The 26,095-nt window shown below is 43.4% G+C and overlaps 1 protein-coding gene and 1 long non-coding RNA gene across 5 annotated transcripts in view; one reads left to right on the forward strand and one right to left on the reverse strand.

Moving 5' to 3' along the window:
- The window catches only part of LOC135909917 (zinc finger protein ZXDC-like), a 358,875-nt gene that overhangs the window by 2,778 nt on the left and 330,002 nt on the right, over window positions 1–26,095 (forward strand). For all 4 annotated transcript variants that reach the window (XM_065441928.1, XM_065441931.1, XM_065441929.1 and 1 more), the window contains exon 2: window positions 20,348–20,505. In XM_065441928.1, coding sequence (XP_065298000.1) covers window positions 20,348–20,505 — 158 coding nt within the window. The remainder of the gene's footprint in view (window positions 1–20,347; window positions 20,506–26,095) is intronic.
- Window positions 8,639–10,540, reverse strand: LOC135909880 (uncharacterized). Its single transcript, XR_010566828.2, has 2 exons — window positions 9,815–10,540; window positions 8,639–9,717 (listed from the first exon to the last, which is right to left on the reverse strand). It is a non-coding gene; the product is annotated as an uncharacterized lncRNA (long non-coding RNA).

Here is a 26,095-nt window from a genome sequence, read left to right on the forward strand (position 1 = left end):
GGGGGAAGGCAGCTGGGGAGGATCAGGTAACAGCAGATTTGTTGAAGGATGGTGGGCAGATTGTTCTAGAGAAACTGGCCACCCTGTAAACGCAATGCCTCATGACGTCGAGCGTACCGGAATCTTGGAAAAACGCTAACATAATCCTAATCCATAAGAAAGGGGACGCCAAAGACTTGAAAAATTATAGACCGATCAGCTTACTGTCCGTTGCCTACAAACTATTTACTAAGGTAATCGCAAATAGAATCAGGAACACCTTAGACTTCTGTCAAGCAAAGGACCAGGCAGGATTCCGTAAAGGTTACTCAACAATAGATCATATTCACACTATCAATCAGGTGATACAGAAATGTGCGGAATATAACCAACCCCTATATATAGCTTTCATTGATTACGAGAAAGCGTTTGATTCTGTCGAAACCTTAGCAGTCATGGAGGCATTACGGAACCAGGGTGTAGATGAGCCGTATGTAAAAGTACTGAAAGATATCTATAGCTGCTCCACAGCCACCATAGTCCTCCATAAGAAAAGCAACAAAATCCCAATAAAGAAAGGCGTCAGGCAGGGAGATACGATCTCTCCAATGCTATTCACAGCGTGTTTACAGGAGGTATTCAGAGACTTGGATTGGGAAGAATTGGGGATAAAAGTTAATGGAGAATACCTTAGTAACTTGCGATTCGCTGATGATATTGCCTTGCTTAGTAACTCAGGGGACCAATTGCAATGCATGCTCACTGACCTGGAGAGGCAAAGCAGAAGAGTGGGTCTAAAAATTAATCTGCAGAAAACTAAAGTAATGTTTAACAGTCTCGGAAGAGAACAGCAATTTACAATAGGTAGCGAGCCACTGGAAGTGGTAAGAGAATGCATCTACTTAGGGCAGGTAGTGACGGTGGATCCGGATCATGAGATGGAAATAATCAGAAGAATAAGAATGGGCTGGGGTGCGTTTGGCAGGCATTCTCAGATCATGAACAGCAGGTTGCGATTATCCCTCAAGAGAAAAGTCTATAATAGCTGTGTCTTACCAGTACTCACCTACGGGGCAGAAACCTGGAGTCTTACGAAAAGGGTTCTACTCAAATTGAGGACGACGCAACGAGCTATGGAAAGAAGAATGATAGGTGTAACGTTAAGGGATAACAAAAGAGCAGATTGGGTGAGGGAACAAACGCGAGTTAATGACATCTTAGTTGAAATCAAGAAAAAGAAATGGGTATGGGCAGGACATGTAATGAGGAGGGAAGATAACCGATGGTCATTAAGGGTTACGGACTGGATTCCAAGGGAAGGGAAGCGTAGCAGGGGGCGGCAGAAAGTTAGGTGGGCGGATGAGATTAAGAAGTTTGCAGGGACAGCATGGCCACAATTAGTACATGACCGGGGTTTTTGGAGAAATATGGGAGAGGCCTTTGCCCTGCAGTGGGCGTAACCAGGCTGATGATGATGACTGGAGATAACGTCGTTGCTAGCTCTGACTCCTTTTGATGCACCTGAGATACACTGTCGTTGCTTCTGCAGCCACTTGCAGGTAGTGCGCCAGCAAAGAGAGTGTTCCCTTTAACAGTGAACCGCACCGCACAGCGTGTCCAAGTTTCCACTTTAGCTCACATGTTGGCACTCTCAATAACAGAAAAAAAAAGCTTTCATCATTGCTAGTTTTCACATGCTTTTCCAATCTCCTGTGAGTTTTCACTAATACCCTGGTCACACGGGCACTTTCGATCGCGATGGAGCCTGGTTGGGGTCAAATTTCTAAAATAACATTAGTTTCCTTTCACAGCTTGTGCAAAGCAGCCAGCCAAGATAGAGAATCTTGGTCCCAATCAAGCTTAGTAGCAATGGAAAGTGCTCATGTGACACCTTAAGGCTGTTTAGGGTAACATCTTAAAGAACTAGGGTGGTTGCTTGGGCTAGTTGGTAATTCATGATCAAAAATAACGTACAGTGCAAAGGACAAGGACAGCGATAGACGACATACACAGCGCTGACTTCCAACAATATTTTATTGCGTTGCCACATCGTGTGTATATATACAAGAAGAGGCATGCGCAGAAAATGTACGACAGTCACATGGGGTGTTCTAACTGCAAGTCATTGAACTAAGAACATGGTCACCTGAAAAAATATAAAAAATTAAGCATTACGATTTCTATCGGTTTAGAAATGCGACTTCACCAGGGGTCAGCGCGATTGAGGGCGCACTAACGTAAATACTGCCAAGTTTTCTGATGAAATCAGCTTCCACAATTTCTCGGGTGAGCTGTGAGCAGTGTCTCGCTAAAACTTGCGTATCTTCAAAGAATGGCACGCAGCCGCAGTCCTGGCAATGGATGCCCAAGTGGCCTTGTACAGTGCTGCAGACGTTGTTGCAATGCTCTCTTAGTCGATCGTTTAAGCACCTGCCCGTCTGTCCTACATATTTACTGCCACAAGACAGGGGGATTTGGTAGACTACATTAGTTGTGCACGTCACAAACCGTTTTCTGTGCCCGGCAGAACAACAACTCTGATGCGATTTAGGCGCGTTTACATGCTTACAGAGCCTTGCCAATTTTTCCGGGGCTGAGAAAACGACTGTGATTCCTGCACGCTACCCAATTTTCTTTAGCCTATGGGATACATCATGCATATATGGCAGCACTGCAAACCTGCGTCTTTCAGCCCGCTGGTTCCCTGATTGAGCGGGATCATCACGTTTTGTGTGCCTCAGAAGCTGTTCCGCTATGGCTTAAATGAAGGCCAAAGGGTAACCAGCCCAAGAAAGGCGATCAGGCAGGGAGATACGATCCATCAGACAACAAACTTCGTTTCTTAGACTTGGAGCTAACATTCTTAAGCAATCATGTATGTTGGGGTTACGCTCCTCGGTACCATAAGAACCTTCTTCCATTTTTGTCCGCGCACTCAAACATAGTCAAGCACGGTATAGCAAGATCCTGCATGAAGGCGGCCCTCATCCGGTCATGTGACCACCAAGTGGATGTAAGCTTCGAAAAGCAAGTAGCCAGACTGAAGCTCGCAGGTTTCTCGGTACCACTTTTGACCAGCATCGCTGAAAGCCTCGCAGCGAACCTTAAAAGAAAGCAGTCGGCAGCTGGTCTATCCGAGAATCGCTCTCGGCAAATGGTTGCGGCTATACCATATGTTCACCAGGTTGCGCACAATCTCAAAAAGGTTGTCAGCGGGGGCAGGCGTCAGGTTACTGTTTACTGCCAAAAATAAGTTAGGTAGCCTGTGCCACCAAGTCAATAGGGTAAGCAAGAACAACAAAAAAAGTTGTAAAAAACAGCACAGACAGAGGTTTGTTGGTGACTGTTGTGACTGTGTGGTGTATAAGATCCCCCTTTCATGCAAGTGTTTTTATATCGGCCAAACGGGGCGTTGCATCAATGACCGCATGCACGAGCACTTCAACGAATTTCAAAAACGGGCAAAAGATAGTCAGTTGTCACTGCATTGCATTGAATGCGGCTGCAAGCCATCTTTCGAAGGTGTAACCTATCTGTCAAAATATTGTGATGAACGTGCACGCCTTATATCCGAGGCATTCCACATTCACGTTAGTGGCGAAGCATGTGTGAGCCTTCCGTCCATTTCTCTCCTTCCGAAGGAGATTGCTTTCCTATCACATTAACTGCAATTCCCCCTGCGCATGCCCAATTTTGTAGATTCTGTGGTTTCAGATAGCGGCAGAGCATATATATGCTGACTGAAGGAATAAAGACACTTTGGTTGTTAGTCAGCGCTGTTGTCTGTGTCCCTTCGGTCGTCCCGTTGTTTAGGGCTGTTTTTATTGCTCGTAATCATGAACCAACCAGCCCAAATGCATACTCTTTTGCATTCAGTTGAAGTCCGGCGTTCGTGTTGTCTTTCTCTCCTTGTCCTTGTTCAATTGTGCGCTGGAACTATGTTTCTTAATGTTAGAAAGCGCTCGTCCTTGTGTTTCTTCTATTCTTTGTCCCTGTTTGTTTGCGCGCACAAGAACTTTTAAGATGAACCCAACAAAGCATTTAATACTCACTTTCAGCTCAACTACTCTACCCGAAACACTTGAAACCGGCTATGTAGAACTTCATGTTCGACCCTACATTCCGAAACCGGGACGTTGCTTCAAATGTCAGAGATTTGGTCACGCATCCCAGAGCTGCCGAGGACAACTTATGTGTGCAAAGTGCGCCACAACCGGTCACTCTGCTGACTGCAATAATGAGGTACATTGTGTGAACTGCGACGGCAGTCACCCTGCATACTCCAGAGCTTGTCCAGCCTGGAAGAAAGAAAAGGAAATAATTACTGTAAAATTTAAGGAGAACATAACATTCCGTGAAGCACGACAAAGGTTTCCTCGTTATTTTCAGTAAAAACAACTTTCGCTGAAGTGGTGCAACGGGGGGCGGCACCACAACAGCCTCTGGCGGCAGCCTGGACCACGCCTAGCGTGCCGAGGCTAGCGCCACCCGCCCCTACGGTGGGAGCAGCCAGCGCTGCCCTGCCATCTCTCAAACTCTCCACACCAGTGGCTTCTTCAAGCTCCGGCAGGAGCCAGGGCATCGCAGAGGCCACAGGGGTCTTGTCGACCTCTGCCCCGGTGGGGACGAAGACTTCATCGCTTGAGATGAAGTCTACGCGACACACACATCGCTCTCTGGAGCGGGTGTCCAGTGCCTCGCAAGAGGCTATGGACACCGGTCCAAGCCCAGCGGCGCAAGTAGCGTCGAAGGAGCGGCGAGGTTCTCTTGACCGCTCCAAAAAAGACAAAACACCAATTACAGGGCCTAACAAAGGCTCTGTAAAGTAATGTCACTTTTGAGACACACAGCACAATTTCTGTTTAAAGATGGATGACGTCATACAGTGGAATGTCAGAGGACTATTAAGAAACCTAGATGATGTCCACGAAATCCTGTGTAAGTTTAAACCTAAAGTGCTGTGTGTTCAAGAAACCCACCTAACTTCCAAGCACACTAACGTCCTCTGGCAATACATGACTTTCAGGAAAGACGGCGAGGATGCTTTCGTATCATTTGGCGGTGTAGCCATCATTGCTGATAGAAGTGTAGCGTGTCAGCATCTGAAGCTCCAAACGGCCCTTGAGGCCGTGGCCGTTCGAGCCGTACTTTTCAATAAACTCATTACCATCTGCTCTTTGTACATACCACCACATTATCAGCTTCACAGATGCGACTTAGAATCATTAATAGATGAGCTCCCAGAGCCCTATATGATTCTCGGTGATTTTAATGCACACAGTAGTTTGTGGGGTGATTCACGCTGTGATGCGCGAGGTCGCGTCATTGAACAGGTGCTTTTTTCCTCTGGAACATCTCTCTTGAACACGAAGGAGCCCACATATTTTAACCTGGCCAACAAGTCGTACTCTGCCGTAGATCTTAGCATTTTATCGCCGACGCTTTTACCCTATTTTAAATGGCATGTGCTTAACAACCCGTATGGGAGTGACCACTTCCCAATAATCCTAACTACGCCGAAACAAGATCAACTTCCCCCGCAGTTCCCTCAGTGGAAAGTTGACTCAGCTGATTGGGAACAGTACCGAACTCTTACACACATGACCTGGTCTGAGATGTCCGGTATAACCATAGATGACGCTGTTGCATATTTTACAGCTTTTATACTTGATGCCGCATGTAAATGGATTACTCAAGTGATTACTCAAGCGAGTGGCATGGGTTCCAAACGGTGTGTTCCCTGGTGGAACGATGCACGTCGGCAAGCACGGAGGGACCAGAACAAAGCGTGGGCGATGCTTCGCGATTCTCCAACAGCAGAAAACCTGGAAAACTTTAAACATGTCAAATCCCAGGCGAGGAGAACGCACCGACAAGCAAAATGAGAGAGTTGGGCGAAGTATATATCAAGCATCAACTCGTACACAGATGAGAGGAAAGTATGGAATAGAGTGAAAAAAGTCAATGGGCAACAAACATATTCCCTGCCTTTATTAAATAGCCTCGGAGAAAGCCTGGAAGATCAAGCCAACTTTCTTGGTACACACTTTGAACACATATCCAGCTCCTCACACTACTCCGAAACATTCCTAAATTACAAACCCGAATAGAGAAGCAAAAGTTGGAAAGAAAATGTGCAAGAAGTGCGGCGCACAACGAACCATCCTGCATAGCAGAACTGCAGGCAGCTCTGAACTGTTGTAATACATCCGTCCCAGGTTCAGACCGCGTAATATATGAGATGTTAAAACAACTACCATCCGAAACACAGAAAATCCTCCTTTCCCTTTACAACGTTATATGGTTTTCCGGCGAGATCCCCTCTGCTTGGAAGGAGGCTATAATAATTCCAATTCTGAAGCACGGAAAGGATCCTTCCTCTGTAACAAGTTACAGACCTATAGCACTAACAAGTTGTCTTTGCAAAGTATTCGAAAAAATGATTAACTGTCGCCTACTACACTTCCTAGAATCAAACAAATTGCTTGACCCATACCAGTGCGGGTTTCGGGAGGGTCGATCCACCACTGACCATCTCATACGTATTGAGGCACGTATCCAGGAAGCTTTTGTCCATAAGCAGTTTTTCTTATCAGTTTTCTTAGATATGGAGAAAACCTATGATAAAACGTGGAGGTTTGGGATATTGAGAGACCTTTCACAGTTAAGTATACACGGAATTATGTTCAATGTTATCGAAAGTTATCTGTCGAATCGGACATTCCGTGTTCGATTGGGCAATGTTCTGTCATGGAAATTTGTACAGGAAACTGGAGTGCCGCAGGGTGGGGTGCTTAGCTGCACGCTCTTTATTGTAAAAATAAATTCTCTTCGTCTACACATACCACATAACATCTATTCAACATATGTTGACGACGTGCAGATAGGATTTCAATCAAGTTCTCTTGCAATCTGTAAGCGACAGGTCCAGCTAGGTCTTAACAAGGTCTCCAAATGGGCTGATGAGAACAGGTTCAGATTGAACCCACAAAAAAGCACTTGTGTGATTTTCTCTAGAAAAAGAGGCCTGCACCCTGATCCTGAAATTGTGTTGCATGGTGAGCGTCTGCCTGGAAACGGAACATAAATTTTAGGCATAATTTTAGATGCAAAATTAATCTTTGTACAGCATTAAAGTATCTTAAAAACAAATGTATGAAAACAATGAATATCTTAAAGGTGCTCTCACGCACAACCTGGGGCAGTGATAGAAAATGTCTCATGAACTTGTATAAAAGCCTAATACGCACACGGCTAGACTATGGAGCCATAGTCTACCAGTCGGCTACTCCAACTGCTCTAAAGATGCTAGACTCTGTCCATCACTTAGGAATTCACCTGTCCACAGGTGCCTTTAGAACAAGCCCAGGGGAAAGTCTGTACGCTGAATCGGATGAATGGTCACTTCAACTGCAGGCAACATATTCATCTTTCATTTATTTTCTTAGAGTGAACGGAAACAGTCAGCACCCCGCGTATTTCACCATAAACGATTTGTCCAGTTGTCAACTTTTTCGCAACCGGCCCACAGTGGCAAAGCCTTTCTCACTGCGTGTTAGAGACATAGCTGAAGAAACAAGGGTTCCCCTGCTTGAATACCACCTTATGTCCCCTGCTATACGGCCCCCACCGTGGCAGTGGCAACCAATAGAGTGTGATACATCCTTCGTAGCTGTTACAAAGCACGCGTCTCTCGCGCATATACGAATGTACTTCCTGGAATTACAGCACAAATACTCCTGTCCTGAATTCTTTATAGACGCATCAAACTGTAATTCTGGCGTATCTTACGCAGCAGTCGGTCCATCCTTTTCGGATACCGGTGTTCTGCACACGAGCACAAGTATCTTTACAGCAGAGGCCTATGCCATATTTATTGGCTGCCGTTAAACACGTTAAAGAATTGAATATCTCAAAGGCATTTATATATACAGACTCTTTGAGTGTCGTAAACGCATTGAAAACTGTGAAGAAATATAAAAATCCTATAATTGTATCTCTCTATTCAGCATTATGCACCACCTATGTGTCCAAGCAGCATATCTTAGTATGCTGGGTGCCAGGGCACCACGATATTGAAGGAAACGTGTTGGCTGACCAGCTAGCCACATCCGTCCATGCGAACGCTGCAGACACTTCCACGACTGTCCCTGTAATGGACCTTAAGCCCTCCCTAAGGAAAACGCTCAAGGCTTACTGGCAGCGGTCGTGGGATAAAGAAACAGAAAATAAACTGCATGTTATCAAGCCATACCTTGGCAACTGGCCGCCGGTATCAAAGAACTGCCGCACGGAAGTAATACTTTGCAGACTTAGAATAGGACACACATACAGTACACAAGCATACCTCTTGTCAGGTGGTGATCCACTCACGTGTGATAAATGTGGTGAGCCACTTACCGTGCTTCACATCCTGATGCAATGCAGGGAATTAGACGCAAATAGGAAAAAGCATTTTCCATTACCTCACCGGCAACAAATTCCACTTCATCCTCAAATGATTATAGGTATGGAACCTCTCTTTAACTCTTTCGTTACCGCGAGAAAATGGCCGTTTTTCATAGGTCTCGGAAGAAATTTTTTTGCCAGTACAAATAATATTCCAGAACACGTTGCAGCATGCCAAATTGCACATAATGAAATGCTCTTTCCAAAAACATAAGTTACAAAGCAAACAATTTATTAGGGAACATACAAAAAATTCGGAAAAGTGCCATTTTTGTGGCGAGTTGATAAAAACAAGAAAGAAAAGGCACAATATCTACATACACATTATTAAGAAAGAAAATTTAGAATATACATTTTGAAGATCAATGACTCAGGAATACTGTCTATAAAAATTAATTCTCTGTACCGCGCCGTTCTTCAGCTACATAAAAAAAAGTAAAGACCGGGAACAGCTTCAGCGCTCGTGCCATGCGGTGAAGCAGATGCGCGTTTTCGTGAGGCACAGGTGCACTTCGCAGTTTTCGCAGAAAACGTTTGTCTTTTGTTCGATTTTGCGTTCCTGATAGCACATCCTTCAGTTTCGCCTTTTCGGCATCTTTTGCGGATGGTGCGGCACTTCTTTTGGGACAGGATGCACTCTGGGAACCTCTTCATCATCAAGCTCGAGCAGCTGTTGGGTGAGCTCCATCCGAAAAGAAAGTTGGTCGAAGTGGGCGCTCCTCTGCAATTCCGGTGTTGAGAGGTGTTGCTGGCGGTGCTCTTGAAAAAGAATGAAGCTATTCACAACAGCCATGTCAATACAATGAAAGAAGAGCGTCTTCCACCACCTCACGCACTTCATCAAAACGTTATAGGATGCAATCAGCTGATCCGACTTATCAACTCCAAGCATCCCGGAATTATAGTCGTCAATCAGCACCGGCTTTTCGATTGGGATGATAGTCCACACGCCGCCTCTTCTCTTCTTTCCTTCTCTTTCCTTTCCTATAAATGAGCAGTCCAATGAACTTCACTAATTCGTCGGGATTCACTTCCTTCCACGACCCATCTCTTTCAGCATAGCTTGGAAGCTCCAAAATATGCATCCAAGCATATTTATTCGTGTTCTTGCAGATAGTATTTATTACTTCTGCGGTGAAGAACAGGAGGAAAAAATCGCGCGCCGTTGTAAAGCGTCTTGCGCTGCTCCGAAGTGCTGGGCCGAGATGTGCTCCGGGCGGCCTTGTTGGCGTGAACTGAAGTTTCTTCACAGCCGGTGGCAGCACATCCTGGCCTAGCGACGTACGGACCCTGCAGATAGCAAGAATAGCTCTAAGCTTGTGCACAAAGGTCGGCAGATAAGCGCGCGCGACGCCGGTGACTGCTCAAGGCCGTAAAGGTAACTCACCGGTGAGCAGCTGCGGATGTCCCGAGCTGACTCGAAACATCGTCGCCGTCAGAGCTTGAAGCAGAAGTACTGTCATCTTCGGACTCGAAGCTCGAATCCTCGTCACTAAAATCAGGTGCGGGTGAAGAATACTTTCGAGCAGAACGCTTTCCGCGCGGCGCAGTTGCGTCCGACGACGACGCCATGGCAGAGACCGGAGCGACTGGCGTTGTTGCGATAGTAACACCGGATGCGGCCCTCTGGCGGATTTAACAAGAGAAGCGAAACCAAAACTGCTGCAAACTGGCTGTAAAGGCTAGGTATACATGTTGGACATGAGGCGGACCTTCAGGAATGCGTTTTCGTGGAATAAAACGACCCGAACTCCAAGTCAAAGCTCACTAGTGAATAGCTGGCGTCATTTTCGGGTAATTATCCCCACTCAACGCCGCCAGATAACAAAGCCGACAATATGATTCAATATTTGACTTGCTGGGAGCCTTTTGATCACAAAAATTTCACGCTAATGCTGAATTACCACGAGTGGCAGTATTTTTTCTCAAGCGCGGCCGCCACGCCCCCTTTTGCAACAACACGCGCACATTAGTTCTCAAAAAGGCGCATCAAAAATCAGAACGTCGCCAGAGCGGGAAAATTTAAACTGGTTCTACAAGTGCACTGCCTAGACTAACCACTGGATGGCACTAGCTGCACGAGAAACGATTCCAACATGTCGAAATCGGCCGTTTAAAGCATCGATCACCGGTGATCGATTTGAATAGGCGTGGTAACGAAAGAGTTAAACATCAATCACTGTTTCGATTTTTAAAAGCTGTACATAGTTTTCATATTATAGCCGCAGGAAATCCGTAGCACAGCCTTTTAACAGAGGTTTCTGCTGCGGTAGCTGCATTAAAAGAAAGCACCTGCCTCCCAGCCTTTGGGCTCAAAGGCTTTAAGGAGACATGTGCTATTTCCATATTCGTGCATTTTAGCCCCATGATCATTTGTCACTCGTGCTATACCCAGAGATCACTCCACGTATCACTGTCATAATTTTATACCTATATATGGTTTTATGCTTCTACGATAGTGATTAATTTTAGGCCACTTTACAGCCATGTTACACCCCATCATCGTAACTCACCAATCAGCGCTTAACACATCATTATCAGTCATGGCGCTCTTTGGCCACACCTGGCCCTTGCGCCACTAAACAACACACATCCATCCTTTCTTTGCTTTGTCCTATAAATATTTTAAGCATTTAGATCAACCTGTTTTGCAGATTGGTACGGATTCACCACACCTTGCGGGTTTCTGCAGAATTTATTGGTCACTTTTGCAGGACCTTGTCCACTGATGCTAAAGCACGATTGTGCTGAAGTTTATTAGTTTGTAGCTTTGCTACATTGCTGGGTTAATTCTAAATAGTTGCTCTAAAGTTTCACATCTTTTTGTTTGTAGTTAAAAAAATCAGCTTTCTTCTCTGTTAAACTGCTCTATATTTGGAATTTGTTGCTCCAAAATGGAGTTTTATGAACCGAAGCTTTCTTTGCCTTTTGCTTCAACTTTTCCACTGCTAAAACTTCATTTGGGCCTAGTTGGCACATAAGTCTGAACTTAAACTTACAGCGCAAACGCCTAAGACGAACCACAAAAGGAAGAGCGCTAGTGTGTGTTGTAACTTCGTTTTGTTGTTCGTCTTAGGTGTTTGTGCTGTAAGTTTAAGTTCAGAATTTTCCACTGCTGCTGTTGCTCCTTCTGCCGCCGCCATTTTCTTGCATGCCGCGTGGGGAAGTGGTTCAGAGCGTGCATGGCAGGAGCGTGGAAGAGAGGAAAGGCAATGCGAGAAATTCATTAGGACTTTCGGCTACGTTGCCACAATACCCTCTTGACGGCTGTAATTATCCGTGACCCCCCCTCAAAAGCATTGCAGTAGCTGCAGCAGTTACTTTTGTACTAACGTGCAACAGTCCAGAGGGAGGTAGATAGAATGGTAGTGATGAGGCAGAGAATGGGTAGAACCGGCGCAGTCGAGGAACGAGGGAATAATAGCCTTGCCACCCTTTGTTCGCAGCTCCCATACATGGGGGGAGGGCAGGAGAGTGAAAGGGCAATAATAAGGCAAGGAAACGCAACAGTGTTTATGGACAAACTAGATAAATCTTAGATCAAGCTACGGTATGTTTCTGCTTTTTCTGAAAAATAAACCGTGCAAATTTCTCAAGCGCACAACTGATGCAGGGTGGGCAGACGCAAAGCTGCCTTAAAGCACTGCAGCGTTATACAACACTAAACAGAAGTGGCCGTCCATCAAGTCAACATGCAGTAGCTTTGTGGCTCTGGCATTGCTCGAGGTCGTGGATTCGATCCCAAATGTGGAAGCCGTACTTTGACAGGGGCGAAATACAAAAACACTTGTGTACTTGGATTTAGGTGCACATTAAGGGGTCAAATTAATCTGGAGGCTGTCACTACGGCAGGCCTCATAATTAGACTGTGGTTTTGTCACTTACAGCCCCTTAATTCATTTAAAGTTTGACACTTCTGCCACCATGCAATGTGCTGTGTGAGGCAACCATAATGCTAACCTGCTCTGAGGTTATGAACAATGGCACACAACACCTCAAGCAAATGTGCCTTGCTGTATGTTCTGTGTACAAAACAGACAAACAGCAGTGGTCCAGGCAGTGTAACTCACCACCCTTGTATAGCACTAAATGCTGAAGAAATTAAGGATTCGCATGATTTTTCCTAGCAATCGGCTCCAAATTTGCATTTTCCTGTTCTAAACTTGGCTACAAATCCTATTTCACTTGTTGCACCACTGCAAATAGGACTTATTTTCAGTTCAGTTTTATTACCTTAAAGGCCCCTTTCTGGGGGGCATTAACATAAGGGGTGGGTTTTTTATTTATATAACGAACAAGCAAGGAAGATTAATTAACATTTAAGATGATCACTAACACAATCTTGAAAAGTAGATGATAGTGATGCTTGGGGGAAGGCCGTTCCAGTCTGTAGCTGCTCAATAAAAGAACGAGGCGGAAAAAGTAGTAGTATGCGATGATGGATGGGCAACCTGAAATGGATGACTGGTGCGGTGAGATATGAGTGTTGCAGCTGTTATATAAGGTGGCTGATTTAGTGAAGAATGAAATATTTTATAATAAAGGGCAAGACTGGCAATGCGGCGACGCAACGAAAGGGGCTGTAATTCGGATTTAGCTCTCAAAGATGAAACGCTAATGTCATACGAGTATGAAGAGTGAATGAACCTAGCAGTGCGATTTAGAATTACTTCTAATACATTTATTAAATACGCTTGGTGCAAGCACCAGACAGCAGATGAATATTCTAATTTTGGTCTGATGAGTGACTTATACGCAAGCAGTTTTACATTTGGAGGGCAAGGCGGAGATGGCACTTTAGAAAACTGAGCATTTTATTTGATGCTGAAATGATGTTACTAATATGAGTATGCCATGATAAATCATAAGACAAGGTTACTCCTAGATATTTATAACATGGTACCAATTCAATTGGGGTGTTAGCGATGGAATACTGGAAGCTATGCGGACTATGGCAATGAGAAAAGTACACAAGCTTGCATTTAGTAGGATTGAGGGACATTAGCCAGTTGTCACACAAATTAGTACGCTGTCGATATTTTCCTGAAGAATAAGTTCATCACAAACATTACTAATAGTGTGGTAAATGACACAGTCGTCGGCGAACATTTGAATACTGCAAGAAACATGCTCGGGTAAATCGTTACTGTATGTTAGGAATAAAAGAGGACTGAGGACAGTTCCTTGCAGCACGCCTGATGAGACAGGAAAGGTGTTAGACAGGTGGCTATTAACAAAGACTGATTGAGAAAGATGTTAGAAATTGTTCAATCTTTTGAAGAATGTTAGGATGTAGGTGGAGCTGTGATGTGATGACACTTCCAGAAGTCCTTGTTTTGGATGTCATGTAGGTTTGTAGTTGTCTGTGGGTGTGTTGGTGTTCTCTTTCTCATGCTAAATAAGCCTAAATAAAGTGAAATCTTGAGGGCTGGCTCTTCGACTGCTTTCTTTTGTCTTGATTTCTCTCGAGGCAGTGAAGGTCTGCTTGTTTTGGAATGAGCATGATTTCTCGTTTGTTCTTAAGTGGCAACTGTCAAAACACTGCTTTAGGCAAGCCCCCTGGACCTCAAAAGGAGCTGTGTGATTCAGTGTTTTGCGTGTTTCATAAGCCTGCATTTATGTCCACTGCAGGACAAAGGCCTTTCCCAGTAATCTCCAACTTAAACCTGCCTTGCATCACCTTACTCTCATCACACCACATTATCATCCTTCTAGCACGTTTTGTTACTCTCACATACACTCTACACATTGCACGACCTGCACAACTCGAGACACTTGGTCCTTTTGCTCTCAACCCCTGGTTACCAGTTTTTGCTCTCTAATTTATACTGCTATCATTGTCGCTTAATTAAGGAAAGATGTGGGCTGAAATCAAATTTTTCTTTAAAAGTTTATTTTTTAGACCTTGATTGCAAAATTATACATAAGAATTATATTTTCATGAGCAAAAAAAAAGTTATCCAATTAGAAGGCTGTGCAGGGTGTCTACCAACCGGGAAAACCGGGAAAACCGGGAATTCTCAGGGAATTTGAACAGTCTGGAAAAACTCAGGGAAAACTCAGGGAATTTGTGCTTCCATCAGGGAAAATTAGCTGTAACTTTATTGAAAGGGAACGAAAGTCGTGTTTATGCTGGCTCCAGTAACAGAGGAATCGCAACGAATCGTCATTGACGCCGTGTCATCGGCACGATGTATTGCCAGAGTAGTTAACGACCGATTTTCTAGACGCCCGATTTTTCGGACATGCCCGATAATTTGCACGGTTTTGCGGCACCACACGTACTCCATATAGTCAATGTATATTGCCCTGACTGCAGGTCTGAAATGGCATTAATCAAAGCCGCCACCGCCGCTATTTTGATTATCTCGCCACCTCGAACCGGCACACTCGCAGGCAGATCCGCTGGCAGCCGTAACCACCACCGCGGCAACGTTAGGCCTAGCTGCTTCTATGTTCGCTATTAAGATTCTTGCCGTGCGGTGCCGTGTTTTTCATTGAAAGAATTCGCCGCTATCACCAATGGCACCGACTCCGCCTTTGTAATCCTCGCGATTGGCTTTGAAACTCGCAGAGCACAGCGCGTTGCGTAATGCCAGTCTCCGAAAGTTAGCTTCGCCTCAGTGCAGTAGTGTTAGGCGGTGAAGCATAAGAAGCGTGGGAAGGGGGGAAGGGGGCAATTGTCACGGGACATAGTATGTATTCCTTAATTACACATGCGTGCACCGCGTCTCCTGTCACAGTACAAGCCCTGATATGCCTAATAAGCGTACTGGCAGGCCTTCAGAGCTTTTTCAGACTTGCCTGTGGTAATTTTAGCCCTTAAACGCAGTTAAAGACATGCATTAATTTTTTTCTGACTGCCCGTTTTTTTTTCGTTTCTTTTTTTTTTTGCGGCCCCTCGGAAATCCGAAAAATCAAATGTTGACTGTACAACTGACCAAGAGGATGCTTCAGATGATCCATGTGGTGAAAGCGTGGTAGAAGGAGGATGAGAACAGAAAGGACCGACGCACTGAGGAATTAACGGGAAAGGAATTGCCGGTGCCTTTTTGAAGGAGCTTGAGCTAAAAAAACAGTGTTGGCTGACGCTGAGACACAGGTGTCCCTCATCCAAACCAAAATAAATTGTTTAAGCAGTGAAATCCAACACTGAGATGTTGTGTACGGGCTGAGAGTATGTCAGGACAGTTGAGGTTGACTTCCCAGCTGCTGAGAGAGAACCTTAGTTGTGACAAAGTTCAGGACCTCATACAGATGAGCTTGCTATCAGTTGATAGAAATAGCTGATATTAAAAAAAATATTTACTTATGTATGCATCTCCTTTTCATTCGTATTTGAAAATGTTCGACTCAATTTGGAATGCGCTTTACCATTTCTTTCGCTGTGCATTTTACTAACACCTTCCTTCTGTTTTCTTTTTAAATAAAATATATATTACTCCTTACTATTCAAACTGGATTAAGTCATTTTTTTGTTTCAGCATGCTTACTAGAGAGTGACAGCATCGGGCAACATGGTGTCAGCCTGTCTTGACATAAAACAAAGATCTGACTCATTCAGGGAATTTCGCAAAGGTGCTCAGGGAAAACCTGGAAAACTCAGGGAATTTGGAAATGTCAACTTGGTAGACACCCTGCTGTGAAAAACTATTCTAATTGCGGCATGATAGCTGTAATGGCTTCATTTTTCGTTAATGCTCTCTTGGTGAGGCCCACAGCCACTAGTGTTGCTCAGATGCTGGGATTGTGTAAGCCAGTTCTCAGGTGAAGGCATACACAACTAGGCTGATGAGCAAAAAGCTGTTGTCTCGCTGTATTCAGGGCACAAGCCTAAATGCTACTCAGTCTCTAAACAAGACTTAAAACTTCACGCCTTCTCATGGAGATGGCCATTTCTAAAGCAATACTGTGGTTCAATAATGGCTTTGAGGACTGTTTACACAAATTTGCCATCCTTCCAACTCTAGTGTTGATGCAATGAGGTACTAGAGAAGAACAAAAAGACAGCTGAAGCTAAATCTCATCACAGCAGTGCAGCAAAGAAAGACTTTCTGGAGGAAGCGCCATAACCCCTGTGAGACATTGAATCAATTGGAAGAATCTTGGAACAGGCCAGTTGGTTCACCATGAACAAAGGTTTTTCAGTGCAGAGAGGAGGACAGAAGGAGTCGCACTCATGACCAGCACTGACTTGCGATGTAGATTATCATGGTTGCAACTAGGGTTTTCTCTGCATATGTGGAGCTGTAATCAAGTGCTTCATCTTTAATTAAAGGAAAATGAGACATCCACGCAATCGTAACAATTGCTACAAAGGAATGTCTACATTGTCTCATCTTCCCTTAATTACTTCTCACCACCTTGCGGGTTTCCGCAAAATTATTACGGCAAACTCTTGCTTCATCTTTGTTCTGAAAACATATGTTCACATCCAGTCAGACTACAAGGCCTCGGGATATCGCGTATGTCTGTGTGCGGTTTTAATGTTGCATGTGCAGAGAAAACTGGTTGTAAACAGAGGTGGCATAATATAAACTTTTCCGAATAAGAATAGTAAGTATTAAATATTCAAACGCAGATACCCATACTTCTAGCAGGAATATGTATTTTGATATAGTTAGGTACAATGCTTGTACTGGCTAGTGAAAAAAACACAGCCAACCATCCCAGAGAATTAGGGTAAGTTTTAAACACAGGATGATTAATTGTCATTAAAAACAATAGTAGTCCTCCGTCATTGTTTCCAACTAGTCCTCCAGCCTAGTTGGAAACAAGCTTTCCAATGCTGCCGTTCGGCCTTGTTGGTGTGACGGTAACTATGTAAAGTGCTGGATGAGACAAGGACAATAGAGAGCACCAGAGAACCAAGAATGAATACTTGTACATAGCGTAAGTACTTTTATGATGACTACAGGTCTTTTTTCCAAGATTTGGGGTGAAAAATTAGGGTTGCAGCCATTACATGGTGACAAAAACATTTTTTTTTTTCCATTAATAGTTTCAGTGGTACTTGCCTTTATTGAACTACAGTACTCGCTTGTACTGACTCTGGCTGTTCTTGGCTATTCCCGTAGCATGTTGCCTGCTGGTTGGAATAGATTGGGACGCCCCACAGACCAGCGACGGCAGCGTCTTGGAGGCAGCCACTAAATCTTTGAGGCTATGCTTTTGCTACCTGGAGGCTCCGAAACTTGGCACGGCTGCCTTGTTCTGCCACTGATTAAAAAAAGAAAAAGAAAAAAAAAAGCTTCGCAGTTCTCATACCACACATATATAACACTGCCAACCTTCGCAAAAATCAAGGGTGCGGCTTTTACACGGGTAATTTTTAAATATATGTTTTGGGAGATCTTTTTACAATGTTTTGGGTGCGGCCATTATACAAGTATGTATGGTATAGCTTGTGTGCATCAAATGTTTTATGTCAAAGAGCAACATTTAAAATAAATAAAGAATGAATGGCTCCTGTATGACATCATCCTCATGAGCCTGGTTACACCCACTGCAGGGCAAAGGCCTCTCCCATACTTCTCAAACTACCCTGGTCATGTACTAATTGTGGCCATGTTGTCCCTGCAAACTTCTTAAACTCATCCACACACCTAACTTTCTGCTGCCCCCTGCTACGCTTCCCTTCCCTTGGAAACCAGTCAGTAACCCTTAATCACCATCGGTTATCTTTCCTCCTCATTACATGTCCTGCCCATGCCCGTTTCTTTTTCTTGATTTCAAATAAGATGTCATTTACTCGCGTTTGTTCCCGCACCCAATCTGCTCTTTTCTTGTCCCTTAACATTACAGCTATCATTCTACTTTGCATAGCTCGTTGCGTCGTCCTCAATTTAAGTAGAACCCTTTTCGTAAGCCTCCAGGTTTCTGCCCCGTATGTGAGTACTGGTAAGACACAGCTGTTATACACTTTTCTCTTGAGGGATAATGGCAACCTGCTGTTCATGATCTGAGAATGTCTGCCAAATGCACCTCAGCCCATTCTTATTCTTCTAATTATTTCAGTCTCATGATCCGGATCCGCTGTCGCTACCTGTCCTAAGTAAATGTATTCCCTTACCGCTTCCAGTGCCTCACTACCGATCGTAAACTGTTGTTCTCTTCCGAGACTGTTAAACATTACTTTAGTCTTCTGTAGATTAATTTTTAGACCCACCCTTCTGCTTTGCCTCTCCAGGTCAGTGAGCATGCATTGCAGTTGGTCCCCTGAGTTACTTTGCAAGGCAATATAATGAGTGAATGGCAAGTTACTAAGGTATTCTCCATTAACTGTTATCCCCAATTCTTCCCAATCCAGGTCTCTGAATACCTCCCGTAAACACGCTGTGAATAGCATTGGAGAGATCGTATCTGCCTGCCTGACGCCTTTCTTTATTGGGATTTTGTTACTTTCTTTATGGAGGACTACGGTGGCTATGGAGCCGCTATAGATATCTTTCAGTATTTTTACATACGGCTCGTCTACACCCTGATTCCGTAATGCCTCCATGACTGCTGAGGTTTCGACAGAATCAAACGCTTTCTCGTAATCAATGAAAGCTATATATAAGGGTTGGTTATATTCCGCACATTTCTCTATTACCTGATTGATAGTGTGAATATGATCTATTGTTGAGTAGCCTTTACGGAATCCTGCCTGGTCCTTTGGTTGATGGAAGTCTAAGGTGTTCCTGATTCTATTTGCAATTACCTTAGTAAATACTTTGTAGGCAATACTTTGTATGACTAGCTTTCCAAAAATTCGGAATAAATGATTGTTGGAAAAAAAAATCGCAAATTTTGGAAGAAAAATCTGCTGTGAGACTAGTGTGCCGTAGAAACATGTAAAAGGGTCCATTGCAAGAAAAACATCACTGTTTGTAGCGTAAAAATAAAATAAATACAGGGCTAGACTGCAAGAAATACTAAATCACAAACAGCAAGCAAGAACCAGGTCATGTATGTAGGCTCTCGCCGCGAAACCAAAAACATAGCTTGTGTTGCTGGTTTTGTTTTTGCATTGCTTCGAATATTTGTCTAATTGTTGTGATAAGTCGTGATGCTTTGTTCAGGAGACGGAGAATAGTAACCCGAATTGACAGTCATCCTTGACATAGGTGGAGGGAAAGGAGGCACAGCGCAGGCCATATGATAAATATTTGGTTTTGATATTTGAAAATGCCAAATAGGCCTTTCTTGAATATGAATAGTTAGTCCATAATATTTGTATGCACGAACACTTCTGTAACTTGAAATTAATTCAAAGCTCTCTATTATAGTGCTTCACATTGGTCTGGTATGTTTCTGTCGGATAATGAATCCAGTCATTTTATCATGCAGTTGTGAGAAAGGCAGTTCACACAGGTGGCTTGCAGGATGTGCAGAACATGCACTATACAGCTGACATTGAACGGTAGTTCACAAGCTTATGTTTATATCAAAAAGGGAATTTCTGTTTTTTTTTTTCTGGACGCAAATAGTGTTTGTGCAGGTGTGTTGGTCACAAGCTTATGTTTATGTGAAGAAGGGAATTTGCATTTTTTTTTTTTCAGGAAAAAGTGTTTGAGCCGGTGTGTCGGCCTAGCATGGAGAATGCACCGAGCACAGAAGGTGGTGCGTGTGAACCAGTGGAAAATTAAACACATGTGGTTCTGCATTACTTTCCAACATTTGCCTGTCTCTCGCCTGAGGAAAATGACGCTTCACAAGTGAGGCAGTACCTTTCAGGTGAACTCAAGTTGCAGGGGACGTGAGATTTCATGAGAACGGGCTGATTCTGCATGCAAGCTTTTCAGCAAAGCCATAGGAAAGGTTGCATCCCTAGAAGGCAAGACTCCCATGGCATTGTGTGGTGCATGCAATGCTGTAATTGGTTTTGTGGATGTTTGGGTGGTGTACTAAACTTTTGTGTGTGACATGCTCTTTGAAGGTGCCCTTGTGTCAACGGTGCCAAGTCTTGAGAACCCGACCCCCAGTGCACCCCGGCGGCGCTTTCCTTGCACCCTCGAAGGGTGCGACCGGGTCTTTGAGCGGGGGCGTCAGCTGCGTGTCCACCTCCTCAGCCACGCTGCCTGCCGGCCCTTCAAGGTGAGACCCTGCCAGGGCTCATTCTTGTTAGCATCTTCCACATTCTCAGCTGATCACTTTCAGGGGTACTTTTATTTTTGTGATTTATCCGTGATATAGCTTCTGGCCTGCCACTAAACCACACACAGGAAATTTGAGCTCTGAAAAATGAGGCACACATTTAAGGGAGGATCATAACTAACTTTTAATGTGTTGGCGCTAAGGACACATCACACTTTTTGGGGGCTGTCTTTCTGTCTGTGTTTGTTCTGCTATATCGATTTAATGCTTAAGGCATTAACGTGGACAGTAATCGAGAGATGGGTTCTGCTACAATTTTTTCTTTCTTGGCACACAATGCTGAAACTTGACACGCACTGCGAATCGCAATAAAGAGACATATCTAAAATTTCATGAAGATACAATAATTAGCTTTAGTTTTATTAGTGTTTACAAGTTCCTTGCTTGTTGGAAGCCTGGCACAGTGATGAAACATACTAGGTGGCTGGAACTACTGTATGTTTGCTCAGATGCCTAATCTACATCAACAGAGTGTTCCAATTTCTTTTTTTTTTACTGCCTTAATAATATTGTGATCAACATTATATGCATAAGACTGTTTCACTGCCTAGTACAATGTAGTAATCGTGAAAATAATAAAAGAATGGCAGTCTAAAGAAAAATTTGAAGACTCAACGTAGAGCACAGTTTGTGGATTAAAGCAATAGAAACAGGATCACACTCAGTCCATCCATTGTTCTGTTATGCTTTCCACAAGTGAGGTGGCCGGAAAAAAAAAAAATGGCTGCAAAGTTATGCAAGTGGTGCACATTTAATAAAACACACCAGGACTGTAGCATTTGGCGTCATTGCCATCGGGCATCTTCTTGGCGTTCTTTGGCCTTTTCTTGAGTCCTTTAGAGTGCAAGAACACTGGGATATACACTAAAGGTGGCACACATTTCTTTGGCTCCCTGAATTGTATTTCAAGGTTGCCTCATTCATTGCTCCCTCTACCACAAAAAGCGAGGCATACTGATCCTATGAAAGTGTCGACCAAATAACAGAGTGCATTTTGGGTCCTTCCACGACTCGACCAAGTGGACGTCTGAAAGGTGTTGATTTTGACTCATACCCCTGTCACGCGGACGCGGCTAAAGTCCTTTCAACTTTCTTCAACCAAGGACATCATTCTCTCGAGGGAGATGTGCGCCGTGTCACACGGCAGTCCTTTAGCAAAGGAAGTTTAAGGAAGTTCCTAGCGAAAGGAGATGGAAGATCTCCCTTGCAGACTGAAAGGAGTACTCTTGTTAATTTTTATTAATTTCACTTTTACCAGCAATTATAACTGTTTTTATTGCATATAATATAATATTTGAGCACTGACAAAGATATTTGAGTTGAGCAGCTATATTCGACTCTCGAACCGGGCGTTCTCGGAATGGCTGCTGCGTTAGCCCTGACTGCGCCATATTTGTTCGTTTTGGTCAACGCGATTTTGTAAGAAAAGACAAGTAACCAAAACTTCTTAGCAATATATAACGTGTTTCTTTCATGACTGTGTACGAAGTGAGCAGCGCCTAATGGGCCCCCAGCGGCAGCTTTAAAAAGTTCGCTTATAGGCCGTGTGACACGGAGCTAACTCCTTTGAGGTGAAACTCCCTTGCGGTCCTTTAAAGGGACACTAAAGTTTGAAGTTTGAAGTTTGAAGTTTATTACAATTTTGACAATACAAGATTGTCATGGCGCCGGAGCAAAAGGCGAGACTATACACGCCTGACTAGGCCCCTGGCGCCACGAGCACAGCAGACAACAGTGCAAAAAAATATATACATATATACACATAATACACACATATACATACTTATATATACGAATGATACAATTATACATACAAGAAATCATTGCAACACAATAAGTATAAATAATGAAAATGAAGAAATAAAGTGTGTACAGAAAGATACAGGAAGGCCAAAAAGCCACATGGGAACAAAAAAGTCTTGCAACGCATGAAATTGCATATCAGTCGAAAAAACAGGAAATAAATTACAAAAAACAGGTGTCATTTGTTGGAAAAATACAGTTTTGATTTCTTTCTGAATATTGAAATGTTTGAGGAATCTTGCATGATATCAAATAAAGCGTGCTCATCATTAAGTAAATTAGGAATCTGCCATTGTAAAAGTTGATTGCCGTAGTTTGTTCGAGTTTTTACTTTAATAAAGTTCCTAGCTCTTAAGGTGTAGTTAGTTGTGTTATTAGTATATATAGAAAAAAAGTTCTCACGATTACTTATGTATTCTAAAAAAGCTTTTTCGGATAACTTTTGTTTATATAGGCTAGCGACACTCAAAATACTGTCCTGGTGAAAGTACTCAGAGGTATGTTCGTACATCGATAGGTTATTAATAATACGAACACACTTCTTCTGCATTCGGAATAGAGTTTCCAAGTTAGCCTTAGAAGTGACGCCCCAGATAAGTAGACAATAGTGGAGTCTAGAATGGATAGCAGAAAAGTATAACTGACGTTTAAGTTTTAAAGGTAACAGCGTGCAATGCTTGTTGAGCATACCAATTAATTGTGCTATGCTACGTTTAATATAACTTACGTGATGCGTCCACCGTAGATTTTCATGGAAGAGTACACCCAAGAACTTGTACTGGGAAACCCTTTCAAGTGGTTGCGATTGAAATATTAAAGAAGATGCGAACTTAACTGGTTTGTTAATAGGAGTAAAAACAATATACTTTGTTTTTTTAACATTTAGGCTCAACTGATTAGCGGATAGCCACACTGAAAGGGAATTTAACCAGTTGTTAATAAGAGGAATTAGAGTAGAGATGTTACCAGAGGAGAAAAAAACGTTTGTATCGTCGGCATATAATACAATGTCGGGTGTTCCTGGTATTGCCACGATATCATTGATATAAAGAAGGAAAATCGTAGGACCTATAATAGAACCCTGCGGGACGCCGTACCTAATGTCTGCTAAATCTGATTTTATGCTGTTGATTTCCACAAATTGGGAGCGGTGCGATAGATAGCTACGCAGTAAGTCTAAAGCAATGCCTCTAATTCCATAAAAGGGTAATTTAGAAAAAAGTATGTCATGTTTAATTGAATCAAATGCTTTATTGAAGTCTAAAAATAAGCCTATTGTGTATTGTTGGTTTTCTATATTGGTAACAATTTTATCACGTATTTCAAGTAACGCAGATTCAGTGGATTTACCCCTTTGAAAGCCATACTGATTCGGGGATATAAGGTTATGCTTTTGCATGTGTCCAGTTATTCTAGAATTTAAGGATTTTTCAATAATTTTTGAAAAAACTGGAAGTATTGATATCGGCCAGTAATTAGTGATGCAATCAGTTGCGCCACCTTTCTGCAAGACGACGATCCTAGCAATTTTCATGTTATCCGGAAATGTGCCTGTAGAAAACACAATATTTGTTATGTCACAAAGAACACTGCATAATAAATCCGCGACTGCTTTAATTGGTGCTATTTTAATACCGTCATAACCACAAGAAGAGCTGTTCTTTAAATTGCTAATAATGTGTGCTATTTCTGTAGGTGTAACAGGACGAAGATACATAGTATTTTGCAAACTGGTGTTAATATAGTCCTTAAAGTTGTTGCTAACTTCTGAGTCAAAGGAGCCAAAGCACAGGAACTGCTGATTGAATACTTCTGCGAGGGATTTACCACTTAGCACTCTATCGCCGTACGTAAGTTCCTGGGGAATGCTATTTTTTGTGTGCCGTAATAGGTCCTTTAGATTTCGCCAAGTTTTCTTAGGATCATAAAGAATGTCCGTAAATTTGTTAGCGTAGTAATCAACGCGTGACTTTTTTATGTCGGCATTTAGCCTGTTCCTGACCTTTTTATATTGCTTAAAAATTTCTGCGTCCTTATATTTCAGGAAGTTGCTGAAGAGCTTATCTCGTGCTTTCATTCTCTTGACTAAGTCGTAGGTAACCCAGGGTTTCCTCGCTTTCTTAAACTTTCTAACAGTTACCAAAGGAAAAGAATGTTCGTAAATGTCAATAATTTTCTCGAGAAAACTGTTGTATAAAAGGTTTGAATCAGATTTATTTTATTTTATCTAAAATTTAATTCCAGTTTACAGATGCAATATTTTGACGGAAGTTATCAATCGCGCGATTGGTTATCATCCGCGTAGTTTTTGTCGAGTTTTCTATGGTAACCTGTGAAAAGGTGCGCTTAGGAATGAAGCAGAACAAAGGTAAATGATCACTGATTGCACTTACAAGCACTCCCGCTTTCACGTCACTTTCATCATGATTAGTCAGACACAAATCGATCAAGGTTTCACTGGATGCAGAGATGCGAGTAGGCAGAGCAATATTGTTTGAAAAGCCATACATTGATAACAGGTCGACAAAATCATTCACTGATGTGTTAGCAGGTTGCAACAAATCAATGTTAACCCTTTCGCTGTCGGACCTTTCTGGCCGTGACGCACCCCCAGTGTCGGCTTGGTTTCAGGGAACGAGCATAACAGGGAATGAACATAGCAATTTATTTTTGATTATGATTGGTATACAAATAACATAGTCAATGAAATATGCACATTTCAGTGTTCTGCAGCTGTTGTTAGTAAACATCATCATCATCATCAGCCTGACCATAAAATCCGTTCAACATCCGAATCTGACGATGCGGAACCCTCTTCCTCGCATGCGACTATGTCTGAGTCCGAATCCGAGCTCGGCTCGTATTCTGAATTGGAATTGAGCCACCGCTCCCATGAGCAGACGAAGGGCCCTCGCGCTGAGCTATCCGAAAGTAACCGCGCGCAGGGAGGATGCGCTTTCAGTCGCCCGCACAACGCAAAGCGATGGGACATAACGTGATCAAGAAGACAGAGGGAGATGGAAAAAGGCTAAACAAAGTTCAAAGGTCTTTACGTTTACTGCTGCAAGCCGGAAGCGAGGGTGCGGCGAGAGAGCGAAAGCAGCAACGAGTCACTCTTTTCGGAGAGGCAACCGCACGTGCGCCTGAACTTGACGCACCGTAGCAGGCACACCAACAAAAGAAAAATAAAAACCTTCAAACCAGCGGAGATGGCAGAACAACCCTTGAACCCATAACCACACGCGCGAGAGGCATGATACAGCGAACACGGAGCCACCGCGCCACTCAGCAAAGAGAAAGTGGGGAGTGGCAGTCGCTCTCAATACATGGAGTTACACAGGTCGGGGCGAATGTACGAACTTGTAGAAAGAGTCAACAGATAGCGTGGCCAATCCAGGAGCGCCAGCTTTGCGCTGTGGCGCGAAATTTTGAACGCACGATAGAGAACGTACCGGTACGTCAGTGACACTGTGGGGGGGAAGCGCGATGACGTACCAGTACGTCCGTGACAGCGAAAGGGTTAAAGTCACCCAAAATTACAACAGGCATTTTCAGTGACGACAGAGAATCAAGCAACGTTTCAAACCAACGGAAAAATTCAACCAGAGACCCAGCGGGAGGCCTATAAACAACCCCAATTATGAAAGTTCTACATCTGACAAAAAGTTCGTAGTTGGACAACATAGCACAGTGTTCAGCCATTACTTCATAATGAATAGCGTTTTTT

The sequence above is a fragment of the Dermacentor albipictus genome, unplaced genomic scaffold (genome assembly GCF_038994185.2).
Source record: "Dermacentor albipictus isolate Rhodes 1998 colony unplaced genomic scaffold, USDA_Dalb.pri_finalv2 scaffold_31, whole genome shotgun sequence".
NCBI lineage: Eukaryota > Metazoa > Arthropoda > Arachnida > Ixodida > Ixodidae > Dermacentor > Dermacentor albipictus.